This window comes from Octopus bimaculoides, chromosome 8 (assembly GCF_046866305.1).
Source record: "Octopus bimaculoides isolate indiv1 chromosome 8, ASM4686630v1, whole genome shotgun sequence".
Taxonomy (NCBI): Eukaryota; Metazoa; Mollusca; class Cephalopoda; order Octopoda; family Octopodidae; genus Octopus; species Octopus bimaculoides.
This window is the reverse complement of record NC_142935.1, coordinates 61,736,661-61,756,660: the sequence shown is the minus strand read 5'-3', so window position 1 is coordinate 61,756,660 and position 20,000 is coordinate 61,736,661. Positions and strand designations below refer to the sequence as shown.

General features: G+C 32.8%; 1 protein-coding gene across 12 annotated transcripts in view; it reads right to left on the bottom strand.

The window, feature by feature from the left end:
- LOC106876133 (transcription elongation regulator 1) overlaps positions 1-20,000 on the bottom strand; it is a 78,572-nt gene that overhangs the window by 12,263 nt on the left and 46,309 nt on the right. For 5 of the 12 annotated variants that reach the window (XR_016242909.1, XM_089356580.1, XM_089356582.1 and 2 more), the window contains 8 exons: positions 15,492-15,621; positions 13,341-13,498; positions 12,490-12,587; positions 11,544-11,692; positions 10,079-10,148; positions 9,345-9,513; positions 7,710-7,918; positions 6,648-6,798 (listed from right to left, as the gene is read on the bottom strand). Coding sequence is in view for 8 of the 12 variants with exons in the window: in XM_089356580.1 (XP_089212706.1) it covers positions 6,648-6,798; positions 7,710-7,918; positions 9,345-9,513; positions 10,079-10,148; positions 11,544-11,692; positions 12,490-12,587; positions 13,341-13,498; positions 15,492-15,621 (1,134 nt within the window). In the remaining 4 variants the exon portion in view is untranslated. Of the gene's footprint in view, positions 1-4,692; positions 4,839-6,647; positions 6,799-7,709; positions 7,919-9,344; positions 9,514-10,078; positions 10,149-11,543; positions 11,693-12,489; positions 12,588-13,340; positions 13,499-15,491; positions 15,622-20,000 lie in introns of all 12 variants that reach the window. The other 7 variants (XM_089356581.1, XM_089356583.1, XM_089356585.1 and 4 more) reach the window with 3 other exon arrangements.

Sequence of the window (20,000 nt, the reverse complement as noted above, 5' to 3'; positions counted from 1 at the left end):
ATCCTTGATGGTTCAATTCAAGAATTTTCCATGAGAGTGTGTATATTGATGGATGTCAACGTTAATGTTTACACTACCCTAGGAACAATGATGCTTGTTGACATCCTTCCTGTGTAAATATATACTGATCTTCACTTTCAAAGATGGGTAGAGTGAAAACTCCTTTGCCTGAACAACAGGTAAGGGTTTACAACAGGAAGGGCATCTGAATGATGTGTGTGTGTGTATGTGTGTACTGTTCTGTGATGGTAAGACCAACAAAAAAAGTATTCCATCTGGTGAGTTAAGTATTATTTAATAAACATATATTTTTAAGCTACTAATAGTTTCATGTGATGAAAGCAACTCAGCATTTTTTAACACATGGTGCCTTCATGCAATCTTCGGGCCTTGACAATTGCATGAAGGCATGAGAAGTGTTATAAAAGTGTTATAAGAGGTGGCTCACTCTTGAACCATGGCCACACTAGTATATTGTATGTGTGTGTATGTATATACACACCTCTAATCTTTAACTTCAATTTCTACAAAGATAGCTTTCTTTTTTGTGGAAAGGTGGGTTCCATAAAGCTTCAGAATTAGTCATGCTGCTTAATAAATAGAACTACTTATCTACAGTTTTCTTTCATTCAATGCTGTTGTTTTTATTTTTAAGGACACATTGATATTGTGTGTGTATGTGTCAGGATTTCTGACAGAGTCCCTATTGTTTTCATTTAAATATTCATTTGAAAAATATTCAGATCTACCTGCAAGCCGTGAAGTGTACGTGTTTCATACTGACAAAGAAAGCCTAAGAAACTAAGGTAAGTTTAACTAACATGACACTAACAGAGAAAACACAAAGAAACTGATAACACAATTTTACAGAATGTCTAAGGCTACCCAGGAAGTACTTTAAAGAACCTAAATAATATCTGATAAAATTTGTAGAAAAATGAATTGACTTTGATATTTCGATATTCATTCATTCTTTCACTATTTAAAAAGGAGCAGGAGATTGTAGTTACACGTGTATCAACTTTAAAGTTACCTATTTCTAACAATATCGATGTAGGGAGAAAATAACAAAAAACAAAAAAAAATTTTTTAATTTGGCAATATACAAATTACACCAAAAATATGAAGATGTCAATATCAAAAGAAAAGGAGAGTTTTCATTTTTTTTTTCTTTTCTTTTTCTTTTGATTAAACTCCAAGTGAAGGCCAAAATATTTCTGAAAAACAAAAATGATTACAGTATTGGCAGCTCTCAGCTTTACTCAGCTGTCTCTGGCCTGTGCTTTGGTTGAAGTTTTAATTGTAGAAGAAATAATAATAATAATAATATTCAATGAGATTCAAAGATTTCTACAGTTATAGACAAAAAGAAGCATTTTCTATTGTGGGTAATTTTGAAATTACTAGTGTTTTCTCAACAGCTATGAGTTTAGTTTTTGTATGTATATATATATATTGTGTGAAACAGTCTTGATGCCAACATATGTTAAGTTTAGATGTACTTTTTTTTGGCTATTCAATATATGAAAGTTTTAAATAAAACAAGGTAATACTTTGCATATTATCATAGGAATATGATCAAATTCAACATTATCAAAAGTAGTAGATTTTGTTTTTACTCTCTTTATCAATTTGAAATTTTACAACTTGCTCATTTGTACTTAATTTGATTGTGATTACAAACCGTAAAGATTGGAATGCAATTTTACGGTTGTTCTTGTTGCAAATGTATGCTAATAACAAGTACAAAATAATTTTTGATCATTTTCATTATATAAAATCACTCTTCAATGAGTTATATGTAGAAATAAATAAAATGCAATTTAATTGAATTTCTTTTCTTATATAAAAAAAAAAGTTTGCGATTATCCTAGCCCAAATGCATATATATGTACACATGTACACGTGTATGTATATACATATATATATATACATACACACACACATCTGTACACACACACATATATATAAGCATACATACATGTGTAAAAATATACACATATATATATACAAATATATACATAAACACACACACAAACTTGTATACATATGCATATACATACACACACATATATACACACAAATATAGACATACAAACATATATATACATAAAAATTCATAAATGCAGACTTCTACATACATAACTACATGCATAACATCTACACACATACACACATGTACATAAATATATGCACATACATAAGCAAATACGCACACACATACACATGCATATTTTCAAACATACATATGCATACGTACGCATATACACATATATACAGACACAGATATATATACACACATACCTACATATGTAAATACATACATATACATATGTATATACATATATGTACATATATGCATATGTACATACATACATTATACATATGCATGCATGTAAACATACACACATACATACATGTATGTATATTTGCATGCATGTATATATGTGTATTATAGTAATTGTATTTTTCACTGTCTGAATGTAAAGTATATTGGCATTACTGCGAAACAGCTATTATTCATAAAATTAATAATCAAATTACAAGCTCACCATACGTTGAATAATTAGGAATTAAAGATTTAAATGGTCAAAATATTTCAATCATTACTACTAGCTACAAATAATTAAGTGAAACATATAAACAAACATACTGAAACATATGATACAGTAGCTAAAATAATACATGTGGAATTTGTCACTTGCAAAGTACAAAAGTTAAATGGTGGATGCCCACACAAACACCATAAAAATACTGCACAAACTGGATAGATATAAATGTCTATCTTAAAACATATACACATAAGTTTGTAGGATGATATTTAACAGATTTCAAAAAATACACATGGGATGGAGAAATGGATAAAATCAATTGAAATAACATATCTGTTCTCCATGAACTTGTTTTAAGCAAATGAAAGCAATGTTGAGATATAATATATCGAAATGAAATACATCTAGATAGATAGATAGATAGATATGTCTAACAGGCTGCTATGAATCAATTTTCTTCCCATAACAAAATTATCAATTTGTCTCTTGCAAATTTTACAACTTAAAATGAAGTACAAATAAGTGAAAAGTCCAAGTCCATTTGTAACTGAGCAGTTTGTAAAACAAATATGTATTTATAAAATTGTTTACATTATGGGTAAACCAATTTTTCTTTTAGACTTAAAATCTTAATGTTTAATCCTTCTTTGTTAGTTAATTTTAAAAACATCCTATCTGATTTATGACTGGAGACCAAACGAAAATGAAAGAACCTTTTTTTTTTTATAACAAATTTTTTTAATTCCATTATGAAGAAATTAAAAAATGAATTCAAGATTTTAGCCAGAGCCTGAAATCTGAAAGTGTCGTTTTGTTTTCTAGTGGGCAAGAGCATATCTGTGTAGGTGAATGCCAATGCATAGATAGACAAACACACATACATGCAGCACAGGATAGTGGTCTTTCTGCTCATCAAACTCACAAGTCTGACAAACCTTTCCGTTTAAGTGGTTCATAAAAACACTAACAATGCTGACATATTGATATCCCAATTAAAAGTATTACGGTTTGAACAAAAATCAAGTCCATGGAGATAAGATATGAATGTATAGAACATTTTAGAAGTAAACAACCAGCACATGAATCTCTTGAGAAATACAAGGCCAATATTGGTTTCACAAGAATCACTCGTTTTTATCTGCAAGTGACTCTAGACTGCTGGTGGCATAAAGAGTGGAAACATTCACACACCAACATACTAAGATTATCAGTAATCGCACACAATGAGCCAAGTTTACTAATTTTAATATGTAAACTTCAACTTAATATGACAGGGTCATTCCATACACAAAAAGAAAAGTAACAAAAAAAAGTCACTATCAATATGTTTAATGATTATTTAGTTAACTACAAAGTTTTAGATATTCAAAGAGATTACAGAACTGAAGGCTATAAAACATACTAAAACATAATGTTATTTTAGCAAGATTGTATTAATTTAAAATAATTGTCAATGTTAATAAAAGATGTTAACTGAGAACAATAGAAATTGCCGTTTAGTGCCAACTGAATATTTTAAGTTAAATATCTTTGTAACATCAACTGATATTAGTTTGGTTTTGTCAGTTTTAATATGAGCCACAAGGAATAATTATGCAAAATATTAAAATTGCACATAATAGAAATTCAATTGTAAAAGAAAATGGGCTCGTGAGCTTTGATTTAGTTTTGATTTTCTTACTTAAATTTGATTATAAATAAGTTGCAGAAGTTTCTATTAAAAGTGAAATTACAAGTGAAATATGTAAACTACAGCTAAAAGTAGTTCTAAAAATTAAACATGGCAAAATTACTTACATGCAAATGGAATATCATTCATAAAAGATTCTAAAAGTTGACACGACTAATACATTATTATCATATGCAAATATTTTAAACTAACAACTATTAAGAAATTATAGAAATATAAGGCATTAAATTTAACATTTAATATTAACTTTTAATAAAAACTTAACTAAATATCTATATATTTATGTGGAACCTTTTTTTAAAAAAAAAGATTAAAAAGTGAAAATTACAAAATTTTCTAACAGTTATTGTTGTTGTTATTATGACATGGAATGGAATGACCCCAATTAGATTATCATGTAAAAACCCTAACAAAGTTCATTCAAACAAAAGATACAGAAGAAACAAATACCAGTCACTGATATAGCCTATTGGCTATGTATGCGCCAGAGCAATTCGTCTGGAATGGCTGACGAAATATCCATAACTCAATGCAACTGAGACTGCACATCGACAAATTCAACCTCGGGCCTTACTTGACTGTAACTGCAAGGCTTTCTTTTGAAAGGGACATAAAATTATTCATCAGAAAAATATTGAAACTCAAACACTTTTTAAATAGTTAGAACATCATAAAAATTGGGTTGACTTGCAGTTCACCAGCCTCTTGTGTTAAATACAACATCACAGATAGAACAGCTGCTCTAACAAGTTTTAAACCTATTGTTGATACATATATATATATACATATGAGAGTTACAACTATGAAGATTACTAACTAATAAAATACACTTAAATTATTTAGAAGGAAACTGATAATAATTATTACTTTCTTATTTAAAGTTCATTACAATGATATTTTTAAAATTGTTAATTTATTTACAGTTCCTCAATAAAGCTAATTATAAAATTATGCTTAATATAAACATTTACTTAGAATTTAATAAACTTATTAAAAAAAAATTAAGGAAATGAATTAATCATAGATGCTATATTTTATCTCATTTAACAGTTAAACAGAAATAACTAAAAACCTAGTAAAAATTAATTTTAAATATTAATTAAAAGTATGTGATGTATAAAATATTTATATGTAAAAAAAAAAGCAAAAAGAAAAGTTAAAAAAATAAAAACTTATCTCTAGTGACTGGCAAACTGCAATCTACCCAAACATTCTTATGAACACTTACAATTTTAACAAATGTGAGAACAATTACAAAATTACTTCAGTGAAAAGCTTATTGGAATGAGTTACACTTATTAAGAAGTAGATTGGTTCTTTACTGAGAAATTGCCAGGTACATAGCATAATGAGGGATTTACAAAAGATGAATTATATAGTTATATTACTATTACTCTCAAGATAAAGTGCACATTTAGTAAGTAATATTACAGAATTCCAAACCGTTAATATTTCACGGGGGGGAAAAAAATGTGACAATTACTGAAAATACTAATGACCTTTACTGACTTACTAATTGCTTGTCTAACTAAAAAATTTCATATCATGCAACAATATTTATTATTATTATTTATTATTATTATTATTATATAACCAAGTAATGTCAGTTAATAGAGGTTGAATCAGTTGCCTTATCTGTGATCAAAATATTTAATACAAAAATAAGAAAAAATATTTTATAAAAAGACACAAGTGTATGTTGCATTGGAAATACAAGATATATATATATATCATTAATGTGAAAGCACTTAACATGTAGAACAATGAAATCCAATGCATTAAACATGGGTGAGATAGCAAAAAAAAAAAAAAAAAAGAAATATATATATATATATGTTCACATAGCCTTCAACTTTCAGCTCATTATGATTAATGATCGTTATTATTATCATCATTATTATAGGTAAAATGAGTCTGGGAGTCAAACATAAGAACTAACAGAGTATAACATTTTAGAAAATACAAGAAGGCATGAAAAATGTTATTTGGAGAAGATTCCTGAAAACAATAGATAGCATTAGATTATATATAATAAAAACAAAAAGAAAAGGCTTTTTTTTCAACCCAGACTGCAAGCAGAAGCTGAAAGGAAACAAGGAATCGGCCAATTCAAAGGTTGTTTCATATAATAGACATACTTTCTTTTTTTTTTTTACAATTATTTTGATATATATATACTCTGTATACTCGTTTCCTAGTCAAAGATGGGCTAAAACATTCATTAAATTTATCTGTTCAAGCAATTATGTTTCTCTTTGGAATTTGAGGAATTAAAGAATTACAAGAATAAAATAATATAAATGAAGAACAAGTAAAAAATATATATATAATATTTATATATATATATATATATATGTGTATGTATAACCAGGTCAGCTGCTAACACACCAACTTTAAACACATACCCTCTCTTTCTGGGTAGACTTCTCTTCTTTCTCCTTTTTGCGAAGTTCAGATACATAATCACTGAACATAGATTCACGCTCTCTCATCTTTTCAATCCCCTTGAAACGCTCGTCTTTACCATATTTAGCTGCAAAATCACTGAAAGATGACCTGAAAAAAACAAACAAACAAAAGAAAAGCACAAAGTTAGAAATAATATCCAAAATTTTGTTTCACCAACAAATCACACCTACAACTGACAGAAAAAGATGTTTTTCTGCCATAACTAACGGAAAATGTAAGAGAAATTGCTAAAATATATACAGATGCAGGCATGGCTGTGTGGTAAAAAGCTTGCTTCCCAACTACATGGTTCCAAGTTCAGTCCCACTGTGTGACACCTCGAGCAAGTGTTTTCTACTATAGCCTTGCAAGTGGATTTGACAGATGGAAACTGAAAGAAGCCCATTGTGTGTGTGTGTTTGTTTGTTCCCCTCCTCAATCACTGTTTGAGAACTGGTTTTGGAGTGTTTACATCCCTGTAACTTAGCTGTTTGGCAAATGAGACCAATAGAATAAGTACGAGGTTTTAAAAATAAGGTAGGGGTCGTTTTGTTCAACTAAAATCCTTCAAGGCAGTGCCCCAGCATGGCTGCAGTCAAATGACCGAAACAAATAAAAGGATATTTTTCTTTGCCAATGAAGAAAAACTGGAATTAATAATGTTAGCACTATGACAAATAAACGGATGTCTGTTCTGCAGAATGTTGCTGGTATGAAGGGGATTGTGCCATAAATCATTTACCTACTAAGAGGATGCAATCCAGAAATGATGAAGAAATGCACTATTCTATGGACAAAGGTGAGATTTGAACTAATGACCTTATGGTCAGCAATACAGAAACTTTACCTCAATATGCCTTAGGAACCAATGGAAAGAAAATTAGTTAAACTAAAAAACAGTGTATGCAATTTCTATCACAGATATAGAAATTTCATCAAAAGGAGAGAAAAACTCTAAATAAACAAAGGTAGGATATAAGATACCTTGGAATATAAAGCTACAAATGTACTGCACTTACTTGCCGTGCAACTTTGCCTCTTCCATCAGCATCCTGAATGATTCCCTTTTCTCCTTCAGTTTGCGATGTTTCTCCCGTCTTTCTTCTTCAGCTCGTTCCTTAACATATTGCTCAAACACCTGTTTACGCTCTTTTGATGTCAATAATAAATATCTTGTATCGAACACAATCTTGTGTAATTCTTTCTCCCAAGTGGAAAATGCAGACACCTAAACAAAAAAGAAAAGAATCACCAGTCTCAAATCAGCTCAAATGAATTCTGTCACTTGGGCAGAGAAGTCATCGCCATTCATGTCCATTTTCCATGCTGGCACAAGTTGGGCGGTTTGACAGGAGCTGACCAGCTGCAGAGCTGTCCAGACTCCAATTGTCTGTTTTGGCATAGTTTTTACGGCTGGATGCCCTTCCTAATGCCAACCACTTCACACAGTGTGCTGGGTGCTTTTTACGTGCCAATGGCAGGAGTACATTTTACATGACACCAGCACAAGTGCATTTTGCATGGCACTGGCACCTGCAAGACAAAGACGTCTCGAGAGGGAGTGGGGAATGGCTATAAAGGACATGCCAATATGTAGGGATGGCCACAATTTTACTGTCTTCATAACTACAGCAAATTGCCATGAGTCCCAGTCCCTTGTCGTCTCAGTGAGGCCCAGCATATGAAGATCCTTTCTCACCACTTCATCCCGCATCTTCCTGGGTTTACCTCTTCCACAAGTTCCCTTCAGTTAGAGATCAGCACTTCTGTAAGCAGCTGTCCTCACTCATATGCATCACATGACCATGCCAGTGCAGTCTTCGCTCTTGCACACATTCGATGCCCCTTATACTGTTTTCCTCTTAAATCATTTACACTCTGTCATACATGCAGACTGACATTACCCAACCAGCAGAGCATGCTGGATGGGTAAGGCTTTACAAGTCCTCTGTAGTCATATCCCATGTTTCACTGCCATGTAGCATAGCTGTACATGCACAAGCATCATACAATCTGCCTTTCACTCTGAGGGAGAAGCCCTTAGTTATCAACAAAAGTAACTGTCTGAACTTTACCCAGCCCGTTCTTATTCTAGAAGTGATATGATATATAATTATCATCAACAACATTGTTATTTGCTTCAAAGAACTGCATTCAATGACATTTTCTTTTTCCCCAATCAATTCATTACAATAGAAATTTCAAAAGTACATCATTTGTTTATTAACATAGATACAGGCATGACTGCGTGGTGAAGAAGTTCACTTCTCCGCCACATGGTTTTGGATTCAGCCTCATTGCACAGGACCTTTGGCAAGGGTCTTCTGCTACATCCTTGGGCAACCAAACCTTTATGAGTGAATTCAGTAGAGAGAAACTGAAAGAAGCCTGTCGTATGTGAGTGGGTGTATGTGATTTACAATTGTGGTTGTCTGAGAATAACTGAGCTACATGCAAGTGACAAAGTTACTGGATTTCCCCCAGTCAAATGTTTGGCCGGTTTTGCATTTTTAAACACACGAGGAATGAGATTCCTTACTTGAAAAACAGATAAGGGCTGACAACATAAAGAGCATCAAGCCACAAAATCCTATCTCAAAATAAATCTAGGCTAGCATTAAGAAAATTAACGTTAAACAAAGGAACAAACCTACCTCTTTCTCTGCCAACATATCTCTGAACTGTTTCATCCGAATCTCCAAAGGTACTATAGCTCTCTGCCTTGCTGCTTGAACTTCAGCCTCTATAGCAGCTTCCTTACCAGCATCAATCTGTTTTATAGTTTCTCTCTTATCATCTAACTTGCTTTCATCTTTATCAATTCTGAAAACATAAAATCAGATCCACTAAATTTCAATTTCTAATAAAATTTTTATCAGATTTCTCACAGTACAAAACAATCTTTGTACCACTGAGGGACACTCTATGCAATCACTCAGTTTGCTCAAATTACACATTGCTGTTTGAAAAAAGTAAGGTGGGGGGTTGCACATTGGATGATGAGTTCTAGATACACATGAGCATACAGGAAAGATAAGATGATCACAGATGGAACAATTTTGATTGTAGCTTGACCTGAACTGAAGCAGGAATAAACAATCAGAGTAATTTAATCTTAACACTCATTAATACTATGTACAAAATAAATCTAAATCTAAGATTTAAATAGTTTTAAATACTATTGTTTATAAGAGGAAAGAGGTATACAAGCAAAAGTATGACAGTAAAACAGAGAAAGATTGGTGAATAGTAACAAACGTAGACAATTGTAAGAGTGATTAATTGATGTCACTGACAGATGATCTGGGATAATTGGGACTGATGACAAGCAACAGAGAAAGATAAATGGTAGATGGTAATGGAAAGTTAAATGAAAACTAAAACTTACTTCTTTTTTTTGGTAGCAGGTTCGTCTTCATCTTCTTCCTCTTTCTTTTCTGGGAAAACAGAACCAAGTACTGTGGTTAATTACTATAGTTCAAAATGCAGTGATCAGAGTGGAGAAAATAAACAAAATGGGGCATACAAGTTGAGCAGTTTAGGCTAACATTTTCAACAGCTGGGGAAGGAGACTATATTGAACTTAATCCAACAGATCAAAAGTAATAATACTAATTTGATAGACAGAAAGTGAAAATGAAGTGAGGAACAACTACATGGCTATAATTGCGTAAGGACACAGGTTTCCAAATCTTTTTCATTTCTTGAAAGAAAGTGTCAACATCTCTACCCAACCATACAGAGTCATCAGATTACAACTAATCACTGATGAAAGTCAGCTAATTATTCAAAAGATTTATCTATCTTAAATGTTCAAGTCATGCTTTGACAGGGTTGAACAACCAACAACCATTCGCAACCAGTCAGGAATCACAGAACAAATTATTCTATTCATCCTTTTGATCACTGAATATAAAACATGGCTCACAAGACCACCATTTGGGCAATTTTCCTGAGTGACAGTCTCATCCCTGTAGGCCAATCTGTCACAAGGTTACCCAATTACAATGGAGTGGATCAGAGCAAACATGAAATTAAGTGCTTTGCCCAAAAACAATATACAACCAGTCTGAAAATCGAACCCATGATCTTGCAATCATGACTACAGCACCTTAACAACTAGGCCACATACTTCATACATTATGCACGAAAATAAATTTCAAACTACCAATGTTTTTAGAAAGACATTATTCTTAAAGGATTATCAATAGTAAAATTACTTTGCAGTTTCTAGTGTAATAAAGCCGCATTAGATGCAGGGCAATTTTTTGACACATTTAAAAATAAGTATGCCACAAATCGGCAAATACAGTAATCATATTTCAGAATTTGAAGATCAGAGAGATGCTCCAGGTAAAGCTATTACTTCTTCAAATTGAGAGATCACAGCTTCGATATTATGAACATGTGGGAAGATTGCCTCAGGAGAAAATCAGTGGACAGGTTTTATAGACAAAACTAACAGGAGACCCAGGGGTAGATCACAAGCAAGATGATTGGATAACATCCACGAGTTCGATTGGTCATGCTTGGGGATGCAGCCAGATCAAGCGAAGACAGCTGCTTCTGGCAGGACCTGATGGAAGATGTGCTTCAGGACATTACCCCAACAACCCTCTTGAGACAAGATGGGAAATGAAATATTTCAGATGACACTTTAAGAGAATAAGCAAATTTGAGCACAATGTTGAGCAAAATGTAAAAGAGATATGACTCAACATAAGGAGGTATGTCAAAATCCTAGATATGCTACAAAAACCATTTAAGCCAATGGCAGTGACACACAAATTCACTTCACTAAATTCTTAGAGGACATAAACTTGGTTTAAATTTTCCAATAAGCATATATTTACTTTTATCAGCTGGAGAGCCACCTGGTGGACCTTGTAGCATTCGTTCAACATCTGCACGACCAACAAGTCCTTCAGGTTTTTCCCAAACAGAAAGATGCTGACTAGGATTATAGAAGAAAACTCGGCCATCTCCAGTCCAAACAACACACCTGTAAAATAAAAACATTGGAATATGAAAGAGAGAAATGTTTACAATAGACAACTAATACAACTGAGAGAAAAACAACAAAAATATTAACAATGCATCTCCACTTCTTTAGATGTGCATGTGTATACACACACATAACATTTATTCACAGACACTAGCCATTAGATATTTAACGATGATGATTGATGATGTTTCAGTCATTTGACTATAGCCATGCTGGGACATCACCTTGAAGGGTTAACTCAAACAAATCAACCCTAGTACTTATATCAGTCACTTTTGCTGAACTGCTAGGTTACAGAGATGTGAACAAACCAACATTGGTCGTAAAGTAATGGTAGGGGGAACAGACACAAACACACACACACATATATATATATTTATATATATATATATATATATATATATATATATATTACCACACAGGTAATCTCCAGGAGCGCCTTCGGATTTAATTAACCCTTAGTTGCTTAAATACTTCTAGCCTATCGCTTGAATGTTTAAACAATCTTAACTTGTATATATATATATATATATATTTACACACAATAGGCTACAACACAGTTTCTGTCTACCAAATTCATTTACAAGGCATTGATCAGTCTTGAGTTAGAAGACACTTGCCCATGGTGTTGCACAGTGGGACTGAACCTGAAACCATGGTTGCAAAGCACACAGCCATGCCTGTATACAAACTTGGCCAAAATCTACATAAAATTTGCTTAATAACTCAAACATGGGAACAAGACTTTATTTATTCAGGTGAGTATGTAAGAGTTAATAGAATATAAAACCTACCAAGGGGTTCCAGGAACAGGGGTACTAGAAACAGGTCGAGCTTTATCAGCAGCCTTTTGTTCTTCGGTTTTTTCCTCACTTTCTTTCTGCTTTTCATCCTAAAAGAAAAAAAGGCATTTATTTTCTCTTCTATAATATCAATAAACACAATGGTAATACAAGACACATCATAACAGTAGGGACAAAACAAAAACAAAAAAAATAATGCTAAAGTATTTCGGTACAAAATCTAAAACTGAGATTTACCTCTCTCACCATTTCAAGTCCAACTATGCAGGAATGCACAACACCAAGTGAACAAAGGTCGCTAGTATCAGACCCTTACCAAGTCCAATTTGCCCACGATCTACAGATTGACAAAAACAGATTGCCTTTTTTTTTCTTATATCTTGTATCAGGTCATTAAGAATGAAATGTCTGATTTTGAATTGAAAGTTTATTTTACTTTATCTCAACAAAAAGCATGACTGAAACAAGTAAAAAAGTAGTGATCTAAGGTAGAAACTTTCCCAGAGATTAGTATCACCAACTGTAAAAACCCCACTAAAATAAAGTACCTATTGTACAGATATTAACATGAACATTGGATTCAAAAACTGATGATAAATTTATTGGTGGGGACATTTTGAACTGAGGGAGGGGGTGGGGGGGGGGGGGGGGGGGGGAAACGGTAAAACAACAAAAATTACTCTAAAACAAATTACATAATTATTTTGCATCAATGATAAGATGTATTGTTGACAATGCCGATATCATGGATCCATATCAAAAATGCTTAAGAACTAAACACAGAAAATAGAAACCAAATACTTTCAATTCAAGTCTGATAATCACCACTGTTGTTCTCTTACCTCATCGCTTTTCTCTTCTTCTTCTTTTGAAGGTAATGTTTCCATGGGAATTTCCTCCGATTCTTCTGTTCCATTTACTTGTAACATCGTGTTAATCTGAGTGCTACACTCAGTGGCTGTGGCAGCTGGGTCAGGCTTCTGGAGCTGTGCTAGTTTGGCTATATACCAGTGATAAGCAGTCATGTTAACTTCATGATAGCAAGCAAAAATAAATCAACATTTCTTTTTTTTTATCATCAACAAATAAATTAATTTCAACCACCAGCTTTGTGAAATTATCCTTAACAATATTAGCTAATAACAAAATCTGTGTATACAATTTAAGTGTGTTTGTGCATATACAGCATAAATAAATCCTGTACCCTCACTGCTGACAAAATTCCAGATGAAAGGAATTCAAATCCAACTTTAGCAGATACAGGAGCGTTCACATTTCATACATCTTCAAGTATTATGCTCTGTGATGAATCAGACTGCTATTTTGTATATTTATTTTGTATTCAACCAACTAATCAAATGTACAGGGGTGGGCAAAATTAGGTATACAGCTGCTTAATAAGAGTGGAATGTTCCTTCCAGTTCTTATCCAAATAAAGAAATAGAGACATGAAAGAACATTCCACTGTATAACACCTACTTTTGACCACCCCTGTATATATGAATCAATACATACTGCCAATACATTTTGCATTGAAATTGTGACTATATTAAATCCTCATTCTACTTCCGTTTTCTCAAAAGGATGTAAAATGATGACAATAAATAAAATATAGTGTGGTATGTGTTCATCACTTTATCACACGTGTCAATCTAACAACCTCTCCCTAATTCTGCCCACAATAACATTATTCAAACTAAATATGTAGCAACTGTTTATGCAACAATTCAAGAGCTTCACTAATTATTTAACATTCAAAAAGCATAAACAGAAATTAACATTTCTCTGACGTACTGACGTTCAGAAACCTTTTAATATATTATCTTAAATGGATTTAAAACTTTACATCTGAAAAGTTTTAAGAGAAAGTATTTGAGACACGGGTTTCACTATAGAATTATTTATAGAAAATAAATAGTTCTCTAATAAAATGTTTGAAACCTGATAATCTAAAATCTTATCCTACCGAAAAAATGCCATTATTCAGTAGCAGTATCAAGTTTGTAGATCTACTGCCTTCTTCATGTCACAAAATAATACATTTCAAACCAAAAACTGAAAAAGCAAATTATGTAGTTAACATACACCTAATAAGTACCAGAAAACTTGAATGTCAAATAATTACATTAAAATTAGCCAAAATTAGCTTTTCTTTATAGTTTATATTTAATGCTGTAGAGTCAAGTTGTTTTCAAGTTTACCTTGTTCAATCTAATAAAATTAGACTTCAGTAAAAGGATTTTACACTACTATGATAATTTCTTTCACATATACCAAATTTAAATACTAGAGCTTTTCTTTTTTTTCTTCTTTTTTGTATTGTAATCTATTTGAGTTTCCCTCAGAAGGATCTAAGGGAGATTGTAAACAACTGAGCTTACTGAGCAATTTATCTGAACATTATCCATCAGTTCCAAATAGTGTAACAGCTGCCAGCAAAAATAAAAAAATAAAATACTGTTTAGAATAAATATCTAGAAAGGACTTGTATAAAATAAAGGAAGTGGAAAACACTATAAATTGTAAAGAAAATAACCACCTGATCATTTTATTTTTGTCCATTTTAATGAGAAAATCTTCAAAGAATTACATTAACAGAACATTATTCATGTTATACTTAGTAAACAAGAACTTAAAAGAAAAGAGATTATACTTAAGATGTAGTAATGATGGAAACCAAATTTATGTTAATTATGAAATGAGAATGCCTATAACAAGTGTTACTATAAAAAAAAAAAAAACATGATCACATGGTTAAATGGGTGAAAAATTTCATGCTCAAGATAAAGTAAATAAATTGACGAGAAGTTGTTAATAAACTCGAAGAGAAAAATATACATCTAAATTACAAACCATTTTACACCCCGAGAGCAAAGATTGCTTAAGTTACCATGCAACCATGACCATACATATAGATATCTGCTGAGACTGGTGCTGAAAAACAAAACAAAAAATTAAGGAAATAGAATAAAAGACTCCGTCTTCATTCTTACCATCCCATTCTATAAGAACCTGTGGTTTATCCCAAGTGGATTCCATTGTTTTGGCATTATAGTAATAGACTCGGCCATCAGCATTCTTGTGTTCTGACCATTCAGCAACCTCTGGGGGTTTCGCAGGAAGCTGGAATATTGATAAGTAAATAGTGTAAAGCAAAAATTCTCAAACCAAGAAACCCCAAGGGGTATGCAAAAGAAATAGGGGAGGTATGGAAGTTTAGCAGAACTACTGAAATTTCAAAGTAATCATGACAACTTCAATGAGACTTGCATGTTTTGTAAACCTGTCATATAGCTGGCAAACACCATTGTCTATCACTGCACAGTAACTTAGTTGATTCATAGTTATTCCCCTTAATTGACTCTTCTATCCAGTTTTTTTTTCTCCCATACCTAGGCTGACAAACTTAAAACCCCAGAAAACTATTTTTGGTAAATCTTTTTCAACTGAGCATCATCATCGTTTAACGTCCATTTTCCATGCTGGCATGGGTTGGACAGTTTGACAGGAGATGGCTAGACAGAAGACTGCACCAGGTTTCACCTGTTTTGGCAGGGGTTTTATGGCTATATGACCTTTCTAACACCAACCATCTTACATTTTCTAATTGAAAGCAACAATTTTCTTTTTATAATTTTATTAAAGCACAACGGTGTTTCAAGACCTCAGATGAGTTTGAAGTACCTACTTATATATTGGACCAACAAACTAAAATATTTGTTTGCAACCCTGGCAATAGAGTTAAAAAATGAAGAGAAAAAGATATTGATGAAAGACAGATCAAATTTGATTTTCACAGAGAGAGAGAGAGAGAGAGAGAGAGAGAGAGAGAAAGAGAGAGAAAGAGAGAGAGTGAGTGAGAGAGAGAGAGAGAGAGAGAGAGAGAGAGAGAGAGAGAGAGAGAGAGAGAGAGAGAGAGAAAGAGGGGGGCAACCATTTCTCACGATATGTCAAAATTCTATAAAATCATTCAATGAAACCAAGCTTTTATGAAACAATATTTTTCATCCTGCCCTAGCCACAAAAGGACAATTAAATTTTGAACGAAAATTATGTAGCCTGAAATCGATATCAGTTGATGAAAGTGGACATGTGTATCAGCAAACAGTAGCTAACCTACATGCCATCTAAATGGTTCCCTAAGAATTATAAAAAATCTTATACATTCATAGAAACTTTAATTGTGTCTTACTACAAAGAAACTGAATACCATTGCCAAAACCCTGTAAAGGATTGTAGCCATTGCCCTTCCTTTCTAAGAGTTTAAAAAAAGGAGGGAAGAGTCACATTTCACTGAAGAAAGGGCCAATAAGGTTTCAACATTAATATTTCTAACAATATCTAGAGACAGGGACAATTGCAACAAAAAAAGCTAAGGAAGTTAAACCCTACAGAAAATCCAGATGAAGGGACCCTAAGGCAGGTAAGTAGTTATATTCAACTAATATCTGGCATCTTATGCAACTTCATGTATGTTGCAAACCTACTGACTTTTCTTTCCTTCATGGTGTAATCACGAGTGATAAGTAGGTGATAAGGAATTGGGTGATAAGTAATTGGGGCTAGATAAGTAGGTGATAAGTAGTTGGGGCTAGACACTTGTTTCTGGAAACAGCCCAGGCAGAGCAGAGATGGTTAAGTTAGTGTCTCTGCAATGCCAACAACCAACAACAAAAAGGTCAACTAAAGAGATGTAATAGTAAATAGTTAAATAGAACAACTACTATTAAATTTCTATTAGTGTTAATTAATGTTTTAATACTTATATGAAATATACTGTCATTTTAACAAGACAATTATTAATTTCTTTATTGCCCACAAGGGGTTAAACATAGAGGGGACAAACAAGGACAGACAAAGGGATTAAGTCGATTACATTGACCCCAGTGCGTAACTGGTACTTATTTAATCAACCCCGAAAGGATGAAAGGCAAAGTCAACCTCGGTGGAATTTTGCCCAGCATGCTAACGATTCTGCTGCCGAAGACAATTATTATCAACTATTAGACAACCACCAATCTTACTAATTGAAATATTAACTGAATTTTTATATTTATTATATATTCAATTAACTGGTTCAATGAAGAAATGTTGAAATTTTGCAAGTAATGTACTCATTATAGCTGCTCAGGTGTAAATCTGTTTTTATATAAGATTTGAGGAGTTTGAAGGTACAAAATAGTAAAATGTTATTGAAAGCAATAATTGTAAATTTTTAAAAAACAACCCTACATGTAATAGAATAGTGTACAAACAAAAATATATAATCACCAATATCTATATACTATGATGTGTAATGTCAATGTGAATACCCGTCAGAGTGTAAGTATCTTGAGAGAAAAGCTGAACATTAGAAGCATCAGTTGTGGCGTGCAAGAGAGACGATTGCGCTGGTATGGACATGTGGTGAGAATGGAGGAGGATAGCTGCGTGAAAAAGTGCCACACCCTAACAGTTGAGGGAACCCGTGGAAGAGGTAGGCCCAGGAAGACCTGGGCTGAGGTGGTGAGGCAAGACCTTCGTACATTGGGCCTCACCGAGGCGATGACTACGGACCGAGACCTTTGGAAATGGGCTGTGCGTGAGAAGACCCGGCAAGCCAAGTAAGATCGTTGCCAGTGCCCCTGGACTGGTTCTTGTGCGGGTGGCACATGAGATGCACCATTTTGAGCGTGGCCGTTGCCAGTACCGCCTGACTGGCTCCTGTAGGATTTTCGAGCGAGATCGTTGCCAATGAGGCTTTTTGGCACATCTTCAATTTTCCCCATTCATGAGAGGCACCCAGCCATCATTCATCTGAGAGTCCATCTACAGAATGTCCTCTCAAATTTCTATACAGCATATTTTGCCTTTTTTTCTTCAAGTATATAAGCAACAATTTCATTCCCGAGCAACGCCGGGTGCCTCTGCTAGTACTACATACACACCGCTCTCTTACTCTGTCTCACACACATACACACGCACACATACATCCAAAAATGATGGATGCATATGACAACACACCCCTTGACTCACTCACACTCTGTCTCTTACAAACACACACATACATAAATATATACAAACATATTTACAAAGACACATGTGTGTATGCGCGCGTGTGCGTGAGAGAGAGAGACAGACAGACAGAGACAGACAGAGAGACAGACAGAGCCAGTGAAGGGGTGTCAAAAATCGTATAAATAAAAGCAAGTTAAAAACTATCTTGTACAGAATATTTAAATTTATGAACTTCGTAAATGTGTGTTTCAGTAATTGATCATAGTTGTTTACAGAAAGCGAACATTAAAAGTAGAGAGTGAGAGACGTCGCCGTTTTTTCACGTCCGTACCGGAAGTTGACATTGAGAAACCTTTTTAAAGAAGTGAATCTTAAATATAAAGCAATATTATTTATTTTTAATTAGAGATAAAAAAAAATCAAATGAAGAGCCTAAGATTTATCCGAGGTCAAATTATTCATGTATGACAAGTATGGAAGTAAATAGTGAAGCCGTTTTCACGTGAGAAGCGATTACACACACATCTCTGTTTTATATATAGTATAGATTAATAATGGCTCCCAAATATTCTTTAGTTAAATTCATAAAACGTTGTGATATAACATATTTAGTAAATGTTTTTTTGGTTTTTTTTCAGTTAAATTTCTGTACAAAAAAAAATGTCTTGATAGAGTCAATTCTGAGGTCTCTCTAATACTTTTCAATACCAACCCACATACACAAACTTTTTCTCACCTTAACTTTTTAGCATTCAGATTACCATGTCAAACATAATGCTTAACTATTCACATTGTTTTGAATCAATCATGTATTATCACATAGCTTCAAGATTTCAATGATGTGATAATTTTAAAATTGTAAAGTAGGTGTGAGAGGATGGATTTGATCAGTTTGAACATAAAAAAAAAATAGGTAAAATATTTAAGCCAGATAAGGTTTAAGTATTCATATTTACTGTAAAACATTTCATAATGATGGAATATTTTAAGTTATGTCTCAAACACCACGTCAATAATATAAAAATTATTTTTCATTATTTTCAAAATTAATTATAACAAAGACAGAAATATGGTCATGAAAGGGTTAAAAGATGTGCACATGTGAGGAACTGGAAGATGCACTGCATCAGAATGGAAAATTTCTAAGAATCGTAACATTAAAGAAATGTTTAATAACTATGAAGTTGACTTGATTTTTTTTTTTTTAACTATATTTCTATAGAAATACAGTGATTTTATTTCAATCAATTTTGAAGATAATGAAGAATTTAGTAAAATAACTTGTTATTGAGCCAGTGTTTTGAGACATAATTAATATGAGATTTTGATGTAAGAAAGTTATAATTTAGGTCGCTTTAAAACAGGAAGTTTTTATCATAGAACCAGGGGCAACAAGCAAGCATTAGGCTAGTGCAAAACTAAGTGCAATTTTTGGAATTTTAACCTGTAATTCTTTTTTGGAATAAACTTTTAACTATGTTCATGTTATATAGCATTGGGAATGT